We start from the raw sequence: 23,142 nt of genomic DNA, 5'->3' as shown, positions 1-23,142 counted from the left end.
AAAAGCCGAAAGGAAAAGAAGAAGAATCAATCAATCAATCAATCAATCAATTTTTATTTATATATCGCTTAATCACATCTGAAGATATTTCAAAGCGCTTAACAGATAGAAAGCCAATGCTGTTTGTTCCTTTGTATCGGACGTTCCTCCATTCCTATCATCGCGTCCAGTCTTTTCCCCACATTTATCCCCCAAGTAATATTGAGAAATTATATATATATATATATATATATATATGCAACAGTTTAGATTCCAACCTATGCCAATACTACAGAGATGGCCCTAAATTTTTTCCCACTGTGTATCACAGCAATTCAACATTGTTGTTTGACAGTGGTAGTGATGAATTTCAATCTTCTTCAAGCGCCATGCTCCAGTCCTATAGGTGGCGCTAAGTTATCTAGGTTTTTTTTAATTGCACGGCTTTTAAAAATACATGAAGAACTCGAGTCAGGACATTAGCAACATACTGAAAATTTTGTATTATTATTTAGTATTCTTCAAAACCTTTTGGGGGTGAACACCGAGCAGATTGATGGATGCATGAGCTTTATGCACTTTTGTCTACCTTCCTGGATAAATCAAATAAAACTAAGGTAGTTCAGTGGTTACAGCCATGTCGAGCTAGCGCTCAAATCGTACAGCTACATTTTCTGCTACAAAACCAGGTAAAAACATTTAACGTCAGCTCTAAATTCAACTGTTAGATGAGCTTCATCCGATATTTCACGTCTAGCCTGAGGCGCCTTAAGCTCCATCTACATTACGGAGTGGGAAATCACATCGAAAAATGGGGCCAAACCAAATTGCAAAAATAAAGTATAAATTTAAACTGGTGTTAATATTTCGATCGTCACTTTGTTCAATTAAACCGTTGCAGTTATTTAATGTACATTTTCTGCACAGTTAAACTGAGTTCTGAGAGATAAAGAATCTCTGCTTCATAACAAAAACGAGTCTTTCTCTGCTGTTGTATTATTTGTTGTGAACCTCCATCTGTATCGTCTTCTATGGCTTTCTCAGAGATCAACAGTGTTCTAACATGAGTGAGGTTGTGATTGTTACCATACCTGAGCCCGCTGCCGAAGACCTCCAATCTGGGACCAAGGAGGATAAAGTGCTGGTTACTGCAGAGCTGACTGCTCGGTAGGGATAATATTAATATTTTGCGTTGGGATTTTCCTCTTGTTTAGGTTGAATTTGAAGTAAAAACTCTATTTTTTTCTTATGATTGTTCAGGGAAGACATTTTCTCAGTAGCCACAGAGAAGGCAGAAGCTGAGGCCAACAAAGCAGATTCGTTGTCAAAGGAAGATGGAGTCATTGGTATGCCCTGCATGACTCACACATTTTTCATTTTGTAAAATTACTATATCAAGGATACAAGACAAATTATCGCACTCGACGTTTAGGTTGTCATTAGATAGTTCATTTTATTTAGGAATATCTCAACCTTAGTGAATTCACTTGTAACCATATAAATGATAAGGAAATATGCTTCAGTGCTTCTTTTGTTATTTCCTTTAGCAAATGATACAGTGGACTGTCTTTTGTGAAATTAAATTAAATAACACTATCCTCATTTATCATTTGGCAATTCACCAAACCAAAGTTTCAAGTGGTATACCACAAAGGATTATTTTTAGCTAAAATAATTTCAAATCAAATTGAATCAAACCTTTTGCTTGTTACTAAGTTGTGTGGTAATTCATTAAACAATGATATGTTTCGAAAATCACCAAAAAAAGGAAATTTTTATTACTTTTCTGTTTTTAATTTTTATTTAAAGAATGGTGTGCAGCAATAGATTTGTAAACCTAAGTTATTATAGAAGAGTGTAATAATTTCACAACATTTTACACTACATCAGACTAGCAAATTGGAACATCATTTTACTGCATTTTGAAGCAACCGCAACTAACTACTAGTTAACACCAAAGTAATGACAGCTGAAGGAGGTGACGAATGGGAAAGAATATGCAAGAGGTGAAACCCAGAACCAATTCATCGTGTAAAAAAAAAAAAAAAAAGACAACTGTTTGGTCTATGTATTTCTCTTTGTTGTTCATCCTCATTAAAATTTTTACATTGCCTTTATAATGGGTGCTGCTACTCCAACATGATGATCAATGAAATTTTTTTTCTTAGTATTGGTTATGCAACTAAGGAGCCACTTTTAATTTTCCATCACCTTGTCATTATTGTTTAACAGATCCACTGCTGTGACATTCGCCGTAGCATCATGTAGCTCAGTGTAGCTTCAGCGCTGTTCAGTCTGCAGACATATCAGATTTCCTTCACTCTTGGAGTGTGAGCTGACAGTGGGAGGTGCCAGCTCACCTCCTGAGCACTGCCGAGGTGCCCTTGAGCAAGGCACTGTCCCCTCTACAAGCTGCTCATTTGGGGAGCTCCAAAGATGGGGTTGCCCGTCACTCAGCCTCCCTGTATTTACTGCATGCCTATAAGCTCCGTGTGTATGATTGGTTGTTTCAGGGACCTGTACAAAATAACATATATAAGCGTGATTACTAACCATTAGTGAAAACATAGTAATTACCCTACGGGGATCAATAAAGTATATTTGTTCTTCTTCTGATTTTTAGGGCAGACTGTTCACACTGTTTTTAAGAAGTGTCCAAATGCGATCTTGCTCCGCTCAGACTAGGCCACATTATTGACCGAGCAACGACATCAGGGTGGAGTTGTAATTCAGTGCGGGTAATGTTTGAGGTCATATAGGCGTGATGGCGGCAACAACGATGACGAACGTGAAGTTTTGTTACTTTAGCGTATTAGCAATATCACTGTCTGGTAGAGGTGGAGAAAACACACACACCAGACATTGTGTTTTACCGCTCCTTAATGTGTGATGCTCTTCTGTCTGGCACCTTGCTCTCGCATCCCAAATATGACCTTGTGGTCCGCCGAACAATTCGGAGTGTTTGGAGCTGTTCAGACTGCAGACACCTCGGTCCCTATCCGACACAAAACTACCTTCAATCCATTCCAGAAAAATCCAATTGGGACTATTCAGACTATACGCGAGACATGCAACATCAATCTTGATGGGCTAAAAATCAGTTGTAGGCGACTAGTCTGAACAAGGCCTTGGTGGCACTCTGGTTGGATTTGGACTGTGGCTATGTTTTCTTTAATTTTCATCTGACATTTTTCACATAGATCACTGAAAGATATGGACAAGTGAATGAAAAGATGATCGATGGAAAAGCATAATTTTTTGATATTTTGACTGCATTCTTGGTTTTGTTTTATTTTGTACAGGAATGTTGTAATCCAGTTTAAAAAAAAAGTACATCTGTGATGGTCTGTATTATGTGAATCAGATAAGTACAAATTACAGTGGTACCTCTACTTACGAAATTAATTGGTTCTGGAAGAAATTTTGAAAGTAGACAATTTCGTAAGTAGAAACGCGTTTTCCATGCAAATTCGATAATCTGTTCCAAGCCCCCAAAATTCAGACATAAATGTTTTATAAAGCATAAAAATGCATCAAAACATGTAACAAATACATGTTACATTAGATTATTACACAATAAATGAGAGTTGTGCATAATGTAAAAAATAAAGAATAAAAATGATGGTCATTTACCTTTTAACTGCTGTCCTCATTGTTTTTGCCCTCTTTGGTTAATGCGCTCTTGCCTCACCATGAACAACAGAGTGAATTCCAGTCCTCCTTTTGAAATTCTCCAACCATCCACGCAATGCCTTAAACTCCTTAAAGGGACAGTAAAGTTAATTTTAAGTGACATATGTTATTCATCATTATGAAAAATAGAGGAAAAAATAAATTTTATATGAGTAGCATCCGTTAGGTCAAAAAAGCTTAAAATCTGTGCCGCAGCAGCTTCAGCATTCAGTGGTCATGTTGGGCGTAATACGTCACTGGGGCCAAACAGCTAAGCAGCCATAAGAAACAATGCAATTCTAGAGGCGATTAACACCAAAAATATCATGGTTACCTGCGCGTGAACGGTTGTGTCAACAGAAAAGCAAAAAGACGCGACTTTCAAATAAATTTGCTGTAAAAGTTAAACTAGAGTTGTTATTAATTCCGCAGCCCAATAGTAATAAATGGCGGTTAGCTCAATGCTAACAATCCCATTGACGGGCTAGCGCGTTAGCATCTTTAGCACGATTAACTTTTCCGTACACACAGTAAACCAAATCAAGGAGATAACCTCCCGAAATCTGAGGTAATTGTTATAAATTACTAACAAGCCACAGGGGAAACGAACCCCATCAATTTCTCTGTCACGTTTGATATTGTTTATTTTTCACGAGTGCCATAATCGCATGATAATCTGGTCATAAAAACATTTATACAATATCTCCAGTAGCTCCCGACATTAATTACCCACTAAACCTTGGGAATTCAGAATAAATACTGTGGGTTGTCTGAAAACGATCTTACCTTCATATCTCTTTGGAAATCCTCCGAGGTAAAGTGCTCATGACAAATGCTCGGATCCTTGATCATTTTGACCGGGTTTATCCGTGCTCTCCATCTCCTTCCTAGCTTCGCAGAAGGTATTCTAAAGAACGACAGGTCCTTGTCTTCGCGTCTTTTTGCTGTTCTGTTGACACAACCGTTCACCGCGCAGGTAACCATGATACTTTTGGTGTTAATTGCGTCTAGAATTGTACAGTTTCTTATGGCTGCTAAGCTATGTTTGGCCCCAGTGACGTATGAAGCCCCCATGACCACTGAATGCGGAATCTGCTGCGGCACAGATTTTAAGCTTTTTTGACCAAACAGATGATGCTACACATATAAAATTTATTTTTTCTTCTATTTTTCATAATGATGAATAACATATATGTCACTTAAAATTAACTTTACTGTCCCTTTAAACTTCCTTTTGTCCTAATAACGTGGCGATTGTAGATGCGTTACGGCCATATTCTTTGGCGAGAACAACCAAACGCAATCTTTTTTCATGCTTTTCTATTATCTCTTGCTTTGTTTTTATGGACAAAAAACTATTTTCTTCGTCTTTTCTTTTCCTCTTCATCACTTTCTTGGGGTCCATAGCGAATACTCTAAAAGTTAATATATTTACGTTAAACTATGAGAACACCTCATGGGTCGAGGGCCGAACGACGAGGATGCTGAATAGACGCCTATCTAGCTACACACAGAGGTCCCTCTTAGCCAGTGGGATGCCAGGATGCTAGGTAATAGCCAATGGCAGAGCAGCTATAAGAAACTTGCATTCAGGAACCTTTGGGAGCTGCGAGTAGCAGCCCATACTGTATTTTTTACCTTTCATAAGTCGAAATTTCTTTCGTAACTAGAGGCAATATTTTCCTGTTGAGGTGTTTCGTAAGTAGAAAATTTCGTATGTAGAGACATTCGTAAGTAGAGGTACCACTGTATATATAATTCAGTCTGTGATTTTTTTCTAACATAATTATGCTCCATATATTTCATGCAGTCATGTGAATGATGTAATTTGATGCATATCTAGGTGTGTCTTCTGTCCATGCAGTGAAGTTAGCTGAGGAGGTTGATGTTGAAACCGATGTCGTCTATCCAGTCACCTGTGGAGATGCTAAAGCTATGCTTGTCTGGAAGAAGTTTGTCTGCCCAGGGATCAATGTTAAATGTGTTCTGGTATAAACTATTTGTAATAATAACAGTAATTTTGTACACATAGAATATAGATTAGTGACATTGTGACAATTCTTTCCTCCTCAGTTCAATGATCAACTCATCAGCCCAAAGGAATTTGTATGTTTAGCAGGGAAGTCTACCCTGAAGGACTGGAAGAGGGCCATCCGGCTCAACGGCACTATGATCAGGTCTGGACTCATTCTATTATTTATTTAACTAAATGATTTTTTTAAATGTTATTTTCCATACGGGAAAAAGACGAGTTGGTGGTATTGGGACATTGCATGTCCTGTCTCCTAGTTGACAGAACTACATAGGTATTAAGAAAAGTACTTCAAAATCAAAGCACATATTCACACAACAAAATATTAACCAGCAATACAAAGTTAATTACGTGGTTGTCCAGATATTTCTAGCCAAGTTCAAACTTGAAATTTGCAGAGCCCGTAATAAATTGAGTTGGCCGCCTTGGCTAAGGCCCCGTCCACACGATAACGGATATTTTAAAAACGCAACTTTTTTGTTGTGTTTACGCCTTCCGTCCACACGACAACGCAGATATCCGGAACGAAAATGCAACTTTTTAAAAACGCTGGCCGAGGTGGATTTATTTAAAAACGCCGGGTCTGCGTTGTCGTGTGGACGGTGTATCCGAGACTTTTTAAAAACGCTGACGTCTTGCCTGCAACGAAAACCACTGTGACGTCATATTTATGGGCCCGTGTGTTGTGACAACAAAACACGGAGGATTCTTATTGGATAAAATTTGACTCAATACTTATAGCCGTCTTCGAAAACGCACTGATGCGTTTACGTGTGGACGGAGATTATTTTAAAAACGCTGTCATGTGGACGCGGATCATTTTCAATGCATTTTTAAAAAGTTCCGGTTTAAAAAAAATCCATCATTGTGTGGATGGGGCCTAAATTTGTTTCAGGAGCTGCAGAGCTTATGTAAGGAGCTATCCTGCTTTGTTATGCAAAAAGCAGAATTGTGAATTTTCACAATAATGTTGGTATAATAGCACCTGAATATGACACTTTCTTTACAAAATATCAGGAAATGGAGGAAGAGAATAGGTTAGGGCTGCAGTAATCAATTTAGTAATTATTATGATGTTTCAGTAACATTACATTAATAAGTACAGTAATTGTTTCCCTTTTTGAAAACCATTGTTTTTTTTAAGTTCAGGTAATAAATAATTAAATTAAAGTATATTATCTAAATGCACTAAACTAATTCAGTCCAGAAAAGTGAATCCATTTTTTTTAATTTAAGTTTTTATTGAACAGACGGTTTGAGACAGTGAAAGAATGAAATAAATATTACCCCCCCCAAAAAAACATTAAACGAACAAAATTTAACATACTGACGTGGGAGTGTCCTCTATCACACCTTGTCCTATATAGCACTGATCTAATTTGATGTCTCCCAGCCTGCTATGTCAGCCTTTATTTGTGCAATTTTTACATTCAATCCATTTTTCCCACTTCACAAAAAATGTTCCCATCTGTAGCCTTAATACGTGTGAGTCTTCCATGGTAAATTTTTTACCCACTATTCTGTTCTAATATTGTAGGTGGGTCAGCTGCGCACCGAACCTTTGTTATAGTTTTCTTGCTGGCGGCTAGCTGTGCCTTTATCAGGTATCTGTCCCTACCCTGTGTGTTTTCCTGCATCAGATTCCTTACATATAACAACTAACCTGTCTTAGGTATTTCATATCCTAGTACAGGTATCACCAAATGGTGGACCGCGGTCCAGATCTGGACCGAGTGATGGTTCTGGCCGGACCCATGACCACTCTATAATAAATTCACGAGAATAGATTTTCTTCGCACATTTTTACTGATGGTCACGGCTATAGACAGTGGGCGCTGCTACTCCAGTTAATGCAGTGGTAGCGCCACTCAGTTCAGCCAATCAGATCGTTTGTTAACTACGTGTTCAACGGACCTGGAAGTGCCGCTACCACTGTGAGCTTACCGTGACAGCAAAGTAAAGTGGAAGGGAGACGGTGAGGACTGCTGGTTAACAATGAGTGGATGGAGAAATTTATGTTTATTCTTCCATCAGGCAGTTCAGAATCATTTTACCTCATATGGTGTGAACATGTAGCATTAATTAAAAATGGTAACGTGAAGTGCCACTACGAAACAAAGCACAGAACTTTTGAGGAAAGTTATCCCCTGAAGTCTGCGCTGAGGACAAAATGACCGAGCAAAATTCAAACAAAGGTTCACTAAAGGTATAGTGGATTTTGGGGCAACATAAAAAATCTTTTAGTGATGGGACAATTGCGAAGGAGTGCATAAAAGCTATTGAAACATTATTTGAAGGAAAACAGAAAGATGAGATGTGTGATGACAATCAAACAAATCCCAATGTCATCTTCAACAGCAACCAGAAATGAGTCTACAGATGTTACTGGTAATGTCCAGCTTTTGTGTGTCAGTGTCCTTCATGAAGATAAAGAGCTATTTGCTGGGGGTGAAACACACACACTAAGAGAGGACATACATGCGGCTGTACGAGATGCTGACAAAGAGGGACATAGATCTGAAGCGGGTGGTCTCTGTCACCACAGATGGGGTGTGAAAAGAGAGGGGGGCTGTGCCAAACAGTCAAGGTGTGCCATGTACACACATTGACTGTTTGGATTGACTTGCAGCTGTGAGTCAACTTTTTACACCATGAACATTCACAAGAACAAGTACTGTTCTAGACTCACCAACAGCTGCTTGTCTGCATGAGAATGACACTGAGTCCATTCCAACCAAGATTTCAACGACTGGCAGGCCATTCTCATTCCCCCTTCTCTCATAAAGAAAGTGTCTGCATTTTCCTCTGAAAGAGCCACTTTTTATTCATGCTTTCTGAAGATGTTAATGTTTTTTACTTGAAGTGTAGGCCTTCAGTTCTTTAGGCTGGGACGTCTTTATGAGAAAAAAATGATTATTCAGCTCTGTTTGCACTTTATTTTTAATTCTGAGGTTTGTGTGTGTTCTTCAAAAGAACAAAAGCTTTACATTTATTTGCCTGGGTCTACTTTTATTTATGGCAAAAGAGCTAGTTGTGCACTCAGTTAAACATATCCTGCATTGAAAATTGATAATAAATAATAATGTGGACATAGCGCTGGCTACAAGACACACTCTGGACTTGGGTTCAGACCTTTTACAAAGAGGAAATTTTAATAACTGGATTTTTAATTGAATACCTCTCCTTCAACACTTCCCAACACTTTTTTTTGCACTTTCAAAATATGTGTGTATGGTCCACTCTCTCCTATCCACGCAACCTCCAGCAAATCCTCTGTTGTAGGACATACTTCCCTTTTTTCTTTGGCGTTATAAAGAATGGAATGATATTCTTTCAGCTCAACCCCCCCCTACTCTTGACGCAGTGGTTTGAATACTGCACGCTGCACAAATTATGCGTCCAGGAGGCATCCTGAACAGATGCCCGAGCCACCTCAGCTGGCTCCGCTTGAGGCGGAGGAGCAGCGGCTCTACTCCCACATCCTCCCTGGTGACTGAGCTCCTCACCCTATCTCTTAAGGGTGCGCCCAGCCACTCTAAGGAGGAAACTCATTTCAGCTGCTTGAACTGAATTGAATGTGTTGTAATAAAACCACATTCAGGGGGTAGTTTTTATGTCAGATATGGACAGATGCATCTTCAGTCTGACCAGCTCTAATCGGATACGGCAGACCGCGACATAATATTTGCGTCGCAAAATCAAGGCGACAGAAGGAATAGCATTGCGCATTACAGAGCGGTAAAAAACTGGAAGGAGGAATTGACGATGTCTGGTGTGTGTGAGATTTTCTCCACCTCTACCAGACAGTGATAATGCCAATATGCTAAAGTAACAAAACTTCTTGTTTGTCATTGTTGTTGTTGCCGCCGTCGCAATTATATGACCTCACACATTACGCGCACTGAACAACGACTCCGCCCCGACATTGTTGCTACGGCAATCTGTCAGATTAGCTGATAATGTGGCCCAGTCGGAACAGATCCAGAATACATTTGGACACTTGCTAAAAACAGTCTGAACATCCATCCATCTTCAACTGCTCATCCTCCTGAGACTGTCGCAGGAGCAACAGTCTCAGGAGGGATGCCCATACTTCACCCTCCCCAGACACCTCCTCCAGCTCCTCCTGGGGGATCCTGAGGCGTACCAAGGCCAGCCGAGAGACATAGTCCCTCTGTGGTGTTTTATCCAGCAAAATACCAAAATAAAACTAAAAGCACATAGAGAGTGTTTTTTCAGCCAAAACGGGAATTATTTTATTGATTCGCAGATCATCAGTACAGATCAATCAGGAACAGCAACTGGATGCATGTCTCCTGACCCTTTTATAGTCACAGTCCTTCATTCTTGTGTATGTGAGAGGTGTGCGTGTCTTATTCATGGGAGAACAGAAAACATCAGATTTCCCGACGAACATCCAAATCTAAACCACCATCCAGTGTCAGCTTGACCTGCTCCCTATCTTCTTGTTATTTGAACAATTTGGTTATTCGCTGCCAAACTTGAAAATGTGTTTCCTCTGATTTGAAGTGTGACCTACGCATGCATTATTTCGCTTCCACACCTCCAGCATGTCCTAGGTCTTCCCCGAGGTCTCCTCCCGGTGAGACATACCCAGAACACCTCCCCATGGAAGTGTCCAGGAGGTATCCCATACAGATGCCCAAGCCACTACAGCTGGCTCCGCTCGAGGAGGAGGAGCGGCTCTACTCCAAGCTCCTCCCTGGTGACTGAGCTCCTCATCCTATCTGTATCCATATCTGGGATCTTGTCCTTTCAGTCATGACCCTAAGCTCATGACCATAGGTGAGAGTAGGAACGTAGTTTGACCGGTAAATCGAGAGCTTCGTCTTGCGATTCAGCTCCTTCTTCACCACGACAGTCCTATACAGTGACTGCATTACAGCAGAAGCTGCATCGATCCGTCTGTCAATCTCATGTTCCATCCTTCCCTCACTTGTGAACAAGATCCCAAGAAACTCCTCCACTTGGGGCAAGTACTCTCGACCGACCTGAAGGGGGCACAGCACCCTTTTCCGGTCGAGAACCATGGCCTCTGATTTAGAGGTGCTGATCCTCATCCCACTCACGTCACACTCAGCTGCAAACCGTCCCAGTGTACGCTGAAGGTCCAGGTTTGATGAGGCCAACAGGACAACATTGTCTGCAAAAAGCAGAGGTGAAATCCTTTGGTCCCCAAACCGGACTACCTCCGGACCTTGGCTGTGCCTAGAAATTCTGTCCATAAAGATTATGAACAGAACCGGTGATAGAGGGCAGCCCTGCCGGAGTCCAACATGCACCTGGAACAGGTCTGACTTACTGCTGGCAATGCAAACCAAGCTCTGGCTTCGGCTGATAGGGACCGGACAGCCCTCAGCAAAGGGCCCCGGACCCCATACTCCCGAGGCACTCGCCACAAGATACCACGAGGGACACAATCGAATGCCTTCTTCAAATCCACAAAACACATATGGACTGGTTGTGCAAACTCCCATGAACCCTCGAGCACTCGATGGAGAATGTAGAGCTGGTCCAGTGTTCCACGACCGGGACGAAAACCGCATCGTTCCTCCTGAATCTGCAGTTCGACTATAGGTCTAATCCTTCTCTCCAGTACCCAGGAATAGACTTTCCCCAGGAGGCTGAGGAGTGTGATCGCCCTATAGTTGTAACAGACCCTCCGGTCCCCCTTTTTGAAAAGAGGGACCAATGCCCTGGTCTGCCAATCCAGAGGTACTATCCCTGACTGCCATGCGATGTTACAGAGACGTGTCAACCATGACAGTCCCTGCACATCCAGAGACTTGAGGTACTCAGGGCAAATCTCATCCACCACTGGTGCTTTGCCACCGAGGAGTTTGGCAACCACCTTGGGGACTTCAGCTTGGGTGATGGACGAGTCTACCTCTGAGACCTCAGCCTCTGCTTCCTCTGTGTAAGACATGGCAGCGGGATTGAGGAGACCCTCAAAGTATTTTTTCCACCTCCCGACAATATCCCCAGCCGAGGTCAGAAGCTCTCCACCTCTACTGTAAACAGTGTTGGCTGTGCACCACTTCCCCCTCCTTAGGTGCCGAATGGTTTGCCAGAATTTCTTCGAGGTTGGCCTCCCCAAACTCTTCCCAGACACAAGTTTTTGCCTCGGCGACAACTCAAGCTGCAGTACGCCTGGCCTGCCTGTACCTGTCAGATTTGGTAGGACTCTTTCTTCAGCTTGACGGCATCCCCTACTTCCGGTGTCCACCATCGGGTTCAGGGGTTACCGCCGCAACAGGCACCAGAGACCTTGCGACCACAGCTACGACCAGCCGCTTCGACAATGGAGGTGGAGAACACGGTCCACTTTGACTCAATGTCCCCAGCCTCCTGCGGGATCTGGGAGAAGCTCTCCCAGAGGTGGGAGTTGAAGACCTGACTGACAGAGGGTTCTGCCAACGTTCCCAACAGACTCTCAAAACACGTTTGGGCCTGCCGAGTCTGTCCGGCCCCCTGCTCTGCCAGCCGATCCAGCTCACCACCAGGTGGTGATGGGTTGACAGCTCTGCCCCTCTCTTCACCCGAGTGTCCAACATACGCGGACGGAGGTCTGATGATAATACGACAACAAAGTCGATCATCGACCTCTGGCTTCGGGTGTCCTGGTGCCATCTGCACTTATGGACATCCCTGTGGTTTAACAAGGGGTTCGTTATAAGCAAATTGACTAGCAATAACAGAACACCACTCGTCTTCAGATCAGGGAGGCCGTTCATCCCAATAACCCCTTTCTAGGTCTCACTGTCATTGCCCACGTGAGCTTTGAAGTCCCCAAGGAGAACAATGGAGTCCCCAGTCGGAGCACTATTCAGTACCCCTCCCAGGGACTCCAAGAAGGCCGCGTATTCCACACTGCCATTTGGCCTGTAGGCCGAAACGACAGTGAGACACCTGTCCCCAACCCGAAGGCGCAACCCTCTCGTTCACCGGGGTGAACTCCAACATATGATGGCTGAGCTGTGGGGCCACAAGCAAGCCCACACCAGCCCGCCGTCTCTCACCTTGGACAACACCAGAAAAGTGGAGAGTCCAGCCCCTCTCAAGGGTTTGGGTTCCAGAGCCCAAGCTGTGGTTGGAGGTTAGCCTAACTATATCTAGTTGGTACCTCTCAACCTCCCTCACAAGCTCTGGCTCCTTTCCCCCTAGCGAGGTGACATTCCATGTCCCTAGAGCGTGAGTGTCTGGGGGTTGGGTCGTCGAGCCCCATGTACATTCGGGTACATGCTGACGACTGCCACCCAATGCACACTGCACCCGTCCCCTACGGTTTCCTCGGCGGGTGGTGAGTCCACCGGAGGTTTGGCCCACGTCGTCCTTTCCGGGCTGCCCCCTGGGCAGAGGCCCGGCCACCAGGCGCTCGCATACGAGCCCCAACCCCGGGCCTGACTCCAGGGTGGGGCCCCGGTTGCGCCATACCGGGCGAAGTCACAATCCTTGATTTTCTACTCATCATAGGGCTTGTGCTGCTCTTTGTCTGGCCCGTCACCCAGGACCTGTTTGTCAAGGGAGACCCTAGCAGGAGCATAAAGCCCCTGACAACATAGCTCCTGGGATCATTCGGGTACTCAAACTCCCCCGCCGCGATAAGGTGGCAGCTCTCGGAGGAGAGCTACCACTTCATCCCATTCTATAAAATTGACTTTGTGGTATTGGTATAGGTAAGGAATAACGGAGAAACAACAGCTTTGCAATATGCTCATTTTCACTATTTCAATTCTAGATCTAGTCAAAAGTTTGCGTTGTCCACCTTCCATTAATAATTTGATGTGTCTCACGTGAGACAAAAACAATGCTTTAAACAGTCGATAAGAATGTGTGAAAAGATAATACAGATAGAAGGTGGTTTAATATCAGTATTGGAGGGTTCATAAATGTTTAAATTACTGTAAATAATAATGAATAAATCATCACTCAATCGTGGAATTCGTTAATCACGTGTGGTTCCTGGAACGCATTAACTGCAAAGAACGAGGTCACACTTTACTCAATCAGCATAGATGACTTATTTGTTTAATTGGCCAATTCTGCATTTTTCTTTGAAGTGATTCCTCTTTATACAGATGTGATTGTTTTTTGTCTTTCAAGTTTTACTGATATTTTAGAAACATGCCTCAGCTTGGTGCTGTTGTATCACATGGTAGTGTGATGTAATGTCCATGTAAGCTTTAAACTTAATGTAAATTGTAAATAGTTTTCTCTATTCTTTATTGCTTCTCTTCCACCTTTTAATGCACCGACACCACGTCAAGTTCCTCGTGTGGTAAACTTTACTTGGCAATAAAGTATTTTCTGATTCTGATTCTCAAAAGTTTTTGATTTCAAAGGAAGATCATGGATTCTGGTGAACTAGACTTTTACCAGCACACAAAGGTCTGCTCCAACACCTGCCGCAGCACAAAGATTGACCTGGTAGGAACAAAAGTCTCCATCAACAGTGACAAGTCAGCTGAGCTGATCCCTGTGCCCTCATCAGCTGGTTGTAAGTTCAATATTGTTCATCACTGAACCTAGTTCAGAATTCATTATAATCTCATTTTACTGTATTTGGTGTAGGATGCATTGCTCTAATTAGTCACTTTGCTATATTTGTCTATATGTACTACAACATTGAAGAACCTCATGTCATGTAATTATCATGACACCTGTTCGTGGGTGAGATACAGTGGGTACGGAAAGTATTCAGACCCCTTTAAATTTCTCACTCTTTGTTTCATTGCAGCCATTTGCTAAAATCAAAAAAGTTCATTTTATTTCTCAGTAATGTGCACTCTGCACCTCATCTTGACAGAAAAAACCAGAAATGTAGAAATTTTCGCTAATTTATTAAAAAAGAAAAACTGAAATATCTCATGGTCATAAGTATTCAGACCCTTTGCTGTGACACTCATATTTAACTCAGATGCTGTCCATTTCTTCTGGTCCTCCTTGAGATGGTTCTACTCCTTCATTGCAGTCCAGCTGTGTTTAATTAAACTGTTTGGACTTGATTAGGAAAGGCACACACCTGTCTTTATAAGACCTTACAGCTCACAGTGCATGTCAAAGCAAATGAGAATCATGAGGTCGAAGGAACTTCCCAAAGAGCTCAGAGACAGAATTGTGGCAAGGCACAGATCCGGTCAAGGCTACAAAAGAATTGCTGCAGCACTCAAGGTTCCTAAGAGCACAGTGGCCTCCATAATCCTCAAATGGAAGAAGTTTGGGACGACCAGAACTCTTCCTAGACCTGGCCGTCCAGCCAAACTGAGCAATCGTGGGAGAAGAGCCCTGGTGAGAGAGGTAAAGAAGAACCCAAAGATCACTGTGGCTCAGCTCCAGAGATGCAGTAGGGAGATGGGAGAAAGTTCCACAAAGTCAACTATCTCTGCAGCCCTCCACCAGCCAGGGCTTTATGGCAGAGTGGCCAGACGGAAGCCTCTCCTCAGTGCAAGACACATGAAAGCCCGCATAGAATTTGCCAAAAAACACCTGAAGGACTCCCTGACTATGATAAACAAGATTCTCTGGTCTGATGAGACAAAGATTGAACTTTTTGGCATTAATTCTAAGCAGTATGTGTGGAGAAAACCAGGCACTGCTCATCACCTGCCCAATACAATCCCAACGGTAAAAACATGGTGGTGGCAGCATCATGCTACAGGGGTGTTTTTCAGCTGCAGGGACAGGACAACTGGTTGCAATTGAAGGAAAGATGAATGCAGCCAAGTACAGAGATATCCTGGAAGAAAACCTCTTCCGGAGTGCTCAGGACCTCAGCCTGGGCCGAAGGTTCACCTTCCAACAAGACAATGACCCGAAGCACACAGCTAAAATAACAAAGGAGTGGCTTCGGAACAACTCTGTGACCATTCTTGACTGGCCCAGCCAGAGCCCTGACCTGAACCCAATTGAGCATCTCTGGAGAGACCTGAAAATGGCTGTCCACCAACATTCACCATCCAACCTGATGGAACTGGAGAGAATCTGCAAGGAAGAATGGCAGAGGATCCCCAAATCCAGGTGTGAAAAACTTGTTGCATCATTCCCAAGAAGACTCAAGGCTGTACTGGATCAAAAGGGTGCCTCTACTCAATACTGAGCAAAGGGTCTGAATACTTATGACCATGTGATATTTCAGTTTTTCTTTTTTTAAAAATTTGCAAAAATTTCTACATTTCTGTTTTTTTCTGTCAAGATGGGGTGCTGAGTGTACATTACTGAGAAATAAAATGCACTTTTTTGATTTTAGCAAATGGCTGCAATGAAACAAAGAGTGAGAAATTTATAGGGGTCTGAATACTTTCCAGTATATGTTCGATACTGTCATAGTCGAGCCAACCGGATCTCTCTGGTCCTCAGATACCCAGACATTATATAAAAATGTCAGATGTCAGCAAATCACAAGGTTTTTTAAACAGGCAGAATGAAACAAAACAAACTCTGCAGAGCATTCATTCAGTGGTGTCAGCTCTTAGCAAGAGGAAGTCCAATCATCAAATAACAGTCTGAACTATCTTTTCACCTAAGTCTTTCCTCTTTACAGTCAGTGTAGAATCTTAGGGATGGTTTATGCTATTTGGTCTAGACACTCTGACACTATACAATATTTTTAGCACCCAGACCTTGTGTGTGTGAAAAACAGGACATCATTGTTAATCACATATGAGAATATGCAGAATCATAAGTTTAAGTGATCTGACTCCATTGTACTAGTTAAAGAGTGAATTTAAAGCGTAGTTATAATGTACATAAAATTATTACATAATTGAGCAAGCACATCTGAGCAAACGAGTATATCGCTTATATAAGCGATACGTGAATGTAAAAACTGGTATTTTTCAGCTTTATTTTTATTTGAAGTTATAGGTTCTTTTGTGCCTTCATTGTCACTTTTACTCTGCGCAAATAAACTTTTCCAGGGCATTTGTTTTTTGTTGGTTTTGCTAGCTTGGGAGTTTCAGTTTAGCAGTAATGTGTTCTGTATTACCAGCCGGGGCAGCCCCTTTAAGAATATAGCCATATGACTGGGACAAGCATTTAGACAGGCATGAAGAATGAGTCATAGACAGGTGTTGTGGGGAGAATCCGTTTATTTTCCAAAATCATTCAGAATCAAATAATAAATAAAATGGAAACAATGTAAGTTATGTATGCTTTCTGCATGGCCCAGTACCGATTGACCAACAGACCGGTACCGGTCCGCGGCACTGCGGTCCGGGACCACTGACATAGTATACCACCTACTGTAGGTCTAGTGGAGTCAATGTCTTCAAGGGGAACCTGATATCAGTCAGGTAGTCGTAATAGGAATTATTTACTTTTTGTGCTGCAGTGAATGGAACAGCAGTCTCATTTCCAGAGATGACAGAAGAGACTTCAGAGTGGGTCACAGCCATTGGAGGTGATTGAAAACTTACATGCACCAATTCCCAATCATTTAGCATCAAATGATTTAAGTTGATATTGGTCTGTGATATGCTTGTGTTTCAAGAGGACTCAATGGCATTCTGGCATTCGGTGAAGGAGGGAGGGCTGCTAGAAGAGGTGGTGGAAGACTTTCAGAGGGAGCTGCAGGAAGTTCTGAAGGGACTTCAGGAGAGAGTGTGTGACCCACCATTACAGGTCAAAGGTCGGTAAGGTGTATATGAAGTTCAGCAAAAAGTGGCACCCAGGTTATAAACTTCTAGCAAAGCCAGACAGTCTTCTACGTACTTTTTGAACTAAATTAAATTTCAAGTGTAGCAATCATATTCATAGCCTATCAAAAACAATATCCACTATTCTAAGGTCACCAAAAGAAGGGTATGTTCTATGTTGATACTTTGTTCTAAAATCTTAAGGGGATGTTAGGGCAGTTGTATTGTGTTTACAAGTCTATAAGTATACAGTAATCCCTTGTTACTGTGTTAATGTGTTCCAGGACCACCCTCAAAAAACATTTCTGCATATAGCAACCACATATTTATTTTTTAAGGTAATTTAAACGTTTATGAACCAGTATATTCGTAGGAAGAGAGAGAAGAGGAACTCCCAAGAGTATAGGACTGAGAAAAGGGAAGTTGAATGTTGGATCTATGACAGGAAAAGGTAAAGACTTTGTTGGCATGGTGCAGAGAAGGAAGGTAGACATACTGTGTGTCCAGGAGACCAGGTGGAAAGGTAGCAAGGCTAGAAGTTTAGGAGCAGGGTTCACATTGTTCTGTCATGGTGTAGATAGGAAGATAAATGGAGTAGGAGTTATCTTGAAAGAAGAGTTTTTAGGAATGTCCTGGAGGTAAAAAGAGTCAGAGTGATGAGTTTGAAGCTAAAAAGGTGTGATGTTCAACGTTGTTAGTGGGTATGCTCCACAGGTAGGATGTGAGCTAGAGGAGAAGGAGAAATTCTGGTTGGACTTTGATGAATTGATGCAGAGCATACCTAGACGTGAGAGAGTTTTCAGTGGTACAGACGTCAATGGACATGTAGGTGCATGAAACAGGTGATGAGGATGTGATGGGCAGGTTTGGTATCCAGGAGAGGAATGCAGAAGAACAGATGGTGGTTGACTTTGCAAAAAGGATGGAAATGGCTATAGTGAATACTTTCTTCCAGAAGAGGCAGGAACATAGGGTGACCTACTGTATAAGAGTGGAGGTAGGAGCACACAGGTAAACTACATCTTGTGTAGATGGTGTAATCTGAAGTAGGTCAGTGACTGCAAAGTAGTGGTAGGCGAGAATGTAGCCAAACAGCATAGGATTGTGGTGTTTAGGATGACTCTGGTGGTGAGGAAGATGAAGAGGGCAAAGGCAGAGCACAGGACGAAATGGTGGAATAGGAAAAATGAAGAGTGTTGCATGACTTTTAGGAAGGAGTTAAGACAGGCTCTGTGTGGTCAGGAGGTACATCCAGATGACTGGACAACTACAGCTAATGTGATCAGGGAGACAGTTAGGACAGTACTTGGTGTGTCATCTGGAAGGAAAGTAGATAAGGAGTCTTGGTGGTGGAATGAGGAGGTACAGGAGTGTATGCAGAGAAATAGGTTAGCTAAGAAGAAGTGGCACACTGAGAGGACTGAGGAGAGTAGACAGGAGTACAGGGAGATGCAGCGTAAGGTGAAAGTAGAGGTAACAAAGGCCAAACAAGGGGCTGATGATGACTTGTATGCTAGGTTGGACAGTAAGGAGGGGGAGACTGATCTATGCAGGTTGGCAGGACAGAGACAGAGATGGGAAGGACATGCAGCAGGTTAGGGTGACTAAGGATAGGGTTGGAAGTGTATTGACAGGTGCTAGTAGCGTGATGGAAGATGGAAAGAGTACTTTGAAGAGTTGATGAACGAGGAAAATGAGAGAGAACAAAGACTAGAAGAGATGGCTGTTATGGACCAGGAAGTAGCAAAGATAAGTCAAGATAAAGTGAGGAGGGCACTGAAGAGGATGAAGAGTGGAAAGGCACTCGGTTCTGATGATATATCTATGGAGGTATGCAAGTCTCTAGGAGAGGTGGCAGTGGAGTTTCTGACTGGTTTGTTCAACAGGATCTTAGATAGTGTGAAGATGCCTGAGGAATGGAGAAGTGTGCTGGTGCCCATTTTTAAGAACAAGGGAGATGTGCAGAGTTATGGCAACTACAGAGGAATAAAGCTGATGAGCCATACAATGAAGTTATGGGAAAGAGTAGTTGAAGCTAGACTAAGGGCAGAAGTGAGCATTTGGGTGCAGCAGTATTGTTTCTTGCCAAAGAAGAGTACTGGAGATGCAGGATTTGCTTTGACGATGTTGATAAAGAAGTACAGAGAAGGCCAGAGGGAGCTGCATTGAGTTTTTGTAGATCTGGAGAAAGCTTCTGACAGGGTGCCCAGAGAGGAACTGGAGTGGCAGAGAAGTATGTTAGAGCTGTGCAGGACTTGTATGACGACTGTAAGACAGTGGTGAGGTGTGCTGTAGGTGTGACAGAAGAGTTCAAGGTGGAGGTGGGACTGCATCAGGGATCAGCTCTGAGTCCCTTCTTGTTCGCTATGGTGATGTACAGGCTGACAGACGAGGTTAGACACAAATCTCCATGGACTATGATGTTTGCAGATGACATTGTGATCTGTAGTGAGAGCAGGGAACAGGTGGAGGAGACACTAGAGAGGTGGAGGTTTGTCTTGGAAAGGAGAGGAATGAAGGTTAGCCGCAGTAGAACAGAGTACATGTGTGAATGAGAGGGACCCAAGTGGAAGAGTGATGTTACAGGGAGAAGAGATCAAGAAGGTGGAGAATTTTGAGTACTTAGGGTCAACAGTCCAGAGCAATGGAGAGGGTGGAAAAGAGGTGAAGAAGCGTGTATAGGTGGGATGGAACGTGTGGAGAAAAGTGTCAGGTGTGATGTGTGATAGAAGAGTTTCAGCTAAAATGAAATGAAAAGTGTACAAAACTGTATTGAGACCAGTAATGTTGTTTAGTCTAGAGACTGTGACTAGGCTGGATAGGATCAGGAATGAGTACATCAGTGGGACAGCACATGTTAGAGGTTTTGGAAATAAAGTCAGAGAGGCCAGACATGTCCAGAGGAGAGAGAGTGAATATATTGGTAGAAGAATGCTGAGTTTTGAACTGCCAGACAGGAGGCCTCGATGAAGACCAAAGAGGAGGTTTCTGTTTGTAGTGAAAGAGGACATGAAGGTGGTTTGTTTGAGAGAAGAGGATGCAGAAGACAGGGTTAGATGGAGGTAATTGATTCGCTGTGGCGACCCCTGAAGGGAAAAGCCCAAAGAAGCCTTACTTTGAGGAATGTCTGTTTCACATAATTGACCAAACTGGCTATTGCAGTTTTTAGTTGTTTTATCATTAAAATTAATATTCCAAATAGGAAACTACTTGAAGTTTTAAACTTAGATCATATGGGTCCAAACTGCCCTAAATCCAGCATCACACATTTTATAGGTCTAGACTAGCGTTTTTCACGTAAGTATGAAGTACTTTTGTAAATTAGATAGTAAATTGAGATATGTACCGTATTGGCCCGATATAAGACGGTGTTTTTTGTATTGAAATAAGACTGAAAAAGTGGGGGTCGTCTTACATTCGGGGCCTAAACATTACACTCATTCACAACGCTAGATGGCACTAGATGGCGCCAGATATCTTTAAAGCGAATGCTGAACTGAACTCCCCAGGCCAAAGCAAACCCCTGTCACGAAGAAGAAAAATAAAAATAATGGTAGCACGAAGAAGAAAATTAAAAAATAGCGATAAGAAAGAAAAGAGAAGAAAATAAGAGAAGACATAACAGAAAATGGAGAAACGTAGTGGCAATCGGGAGAAAAGTGAGTTGAAGATCGGCCAGGTTAATCGGCAGCTGAGGAGAAGTTATGATGCAAACAATGTTTTTCCTTATTCAGATTTGTTTCAAGACTACAGTTACAGTTAGACTTTACTTTTATGGTTAATGCAGTTATTGCAATTTTGTTTTATCACAGTAGATTAGTTTATTTACATTTCAAAAACCAGAAGCCATTCATTTACAAATGTGATTGCACTTTAGTTTACATATTTATATGTTCAGATATTAAGATGCAATACAGTTTTTGCATGATCTGAATGAGGCAAAATAACATGCTTTTTCTCTTGAATATACTGTTATAATCATTTGATTCAGATGTACTGTAATTATTTTCTGTATAAAAATTAAATTTGGTGTTCATAAAGTCTTTTTTCAAACTTGAGTCTTGAAAAAGGGGGTTGTCTTATAATCAGGGTTGTGTTATATTTGGACCAATATGGTATTTATTGTATTACAATTAGATGCCTGTGTATTATTGCACATAAATTCTTGTTTGTGTTTCAGATGCTGTTTTGCTTAATAGCATAGTACAAAACTTTGGACTGTTGGACCTAGTGAAGAAGGTTTTGGCCAGTCATAAGAGTCAGATGGACCGTTACAGAGAGCAGTACACTCGCAGCCTTGCAAGTCAGTACAAATATAGTGGACAATCTTACATTTGAGCCTTGAAATGTGTGTAGCTGTTGTACAGTTCTACCCTGTGTTCTTGCTGTTGGTATTAATAAACCTTTAGTATATGTTTTTAAAGTATTGATAACTTGTAATATTCCCTGCAGCTCTGGAGCAGCAGTGTGATGAGCACAGGAAACGAGCCAAGGAGCTGAAGAGCAAATCCCAGCACTTAAACAATGTCCTGATGACCCTTACCCCAGTCTCTGCAACCCCAGCATTGAAGCGTCCCCGGTTGACCCGCGCCGTTTCTGGTCCGGCTTCAATCAGTGCTGTTGCTCCCAAACAAATCAGTCTTCCCATCAACCAGCTGACTGGGTTACCACTGGGCAAAGTGCTGACTGTGGCTGGAGCTCAGACTGGCACCAGCCTGGGTGGGTACACCCTCTTGACCTCTGCCCTCTCTACGTCAGAAGTGCAGTCTGATGCCTCTAACCTGGCTTTGCTGTCCACAACGCTGGGTCAGGAGGGCGCAGTTAGCACTGGCGGCACAGCCTCCACGGCCTTCGTTAAGGTGGTTGGCCCTCAGTTCCAGCTGGTGACACTACCGGCCACAATTCAGAGCTTGGCCACCAAACAAAGTACTGTTGTGCAACAACAGGTGGCCAGTGTTAGTGTGATGGATGGCACAGCAATTAATACACAAGTGGCATGCCAGGATGTCTGTGATGAAGGTCAGCCAGAGCAAGATGAGCCAGCAGAGCAGCAGTGAAATAGCAGACAATTATCCCATCTTCCAGTTTTGTAATCACTTCCATTTCACTATTTAGAACTGTAGACTGAATCTTTGTTTCCTTTGACACACTAGCCATCCTTTGAAAAATACTTTCAATATAACAAATGTGAACCCAATGTTGAGTTCACTTCACTTGCTTTTACATCACTTTTCCAAAAATGCTGTCTTTACCAACCTTGGAAAGATACTGTATTTTACCCGGTGTGAAACTGAGGACCAGAGGTGGCTGATCCTCAGTTTCACACCGGGTAACATACAGTATCTTTCTCTTCACTGGAATAGATTAAACTCTACAGAGAAGGACAATTTTTTTGCAAAAAACTCAATGAAATAGAATGGATTGATTTTCTTAGAAGTATAAACATTACACACATTCAGAAATTAATTTTGATTTTCCAAAAACAATAAAAAAATAGATTCGTCAGACCAGAAGACACTTTCAGTGTCAGTTCTTTACTGGAGTCATGACTAGGACATTGCTCTGGATGCTGATTTTGTTTTGAAAATGCAGTGACAGACTGTCCCATGCAATAATATAGTTCACACAAACATATGGCATTCATATAATGTTGATCAAAGGTCATCAAATTCATTGCCTTATTTTAAATTAATTTAAAAATGTTTTGTATCTGCTACTTATTTGTACCAATTTCTGTACATTCTCTGAATCCTTTGAGATGATGTGATGTAGATGCTGAAATCATTAAAATCCTAAGCAATTGTG

General features: G+C 42.2%; 1 protein-coding gene across 2 annotated transcripts; it reads left to right on the top strand.

The window, feature by feature from the left end:
- Positions 1-434: 434 nt before the first annotated feature.
- On the top strand, positions 435-23,142 carry gmeb2 (glucocorticoid modulatory element binding protein 2). 2 transcript variants are annotated; one of them, XM_068328211.1, is made up of 10 exons: positions 435-668; positions 1,024-1,146; positions 1,240-1,325; positions 5,516-5,640; positions 5,725-5,828; positions 14,047-14,201; positions 17,034-17,102; positions 17,193-17,330; positions 21,518-21,640; positions 21,790-23,142. In XM_068328211.1, the coding sequence occupies exons 2-10, from the start codon at positions 1,043-1,045 to the stop codon at positions 22,392-22,394; spliced, it is 1,509 nt and encodes a 502-aa protein (XP_068184312.1). In that variant the 5' UTR covers positions 435-668; positions 1,024-1,042; the 3' UTR covers positions 22,395-23,142. The 2 variants fall into 2 exon arrangements, with proteins under 2 accessions (XP_068184312.1, XP_068184322.1); XM_068328221.1 differs by lacking the exons at positions 17,034-17,102; positions 17,193-17,330.

This window comes from Antennarius striatus, chromosome 2, assembly GCF_040054535.1.
Source record: "Antennarius striatus isolate MH-2024 chromosome 2, ASM4005453v1, whole genome shotgun sequence".
Lineage (NCBI taxonomy): Eukaryota > Metazoa > Chordata > Actinopteri > Lophiiformes > Antennariidae > Antennarius > Antennarius striatus.
This window is presented reverse-complemented; position numbering and strand designations above follow the sequence as displayed.

Bases quoted from the DNA above. Each gene is read 5' to 3' on its own strand.
- gmeb2 (XM_068328211.1), top strand. From the start codon at position 1,043: ATGAGTGAGGTTGTGATTGTTACCATACCTGAGCCCGCTGCCGAAGAC. The intron at 1,147-1,239 runs GTAGGGATAATA...ATGATTGTTCAG, and splicing joins ACTGCAGAGCTGACTGCTCG to GGAAGACATTTTCTCAGTAG. The intron at 14,202-17,033 runs GTAAGTTCAATA...TTTGTGCTGCAG, and splicing joins TGTGCCCTCATCAGCTGGTT to TGAATGGAACAGCAGTCTCA.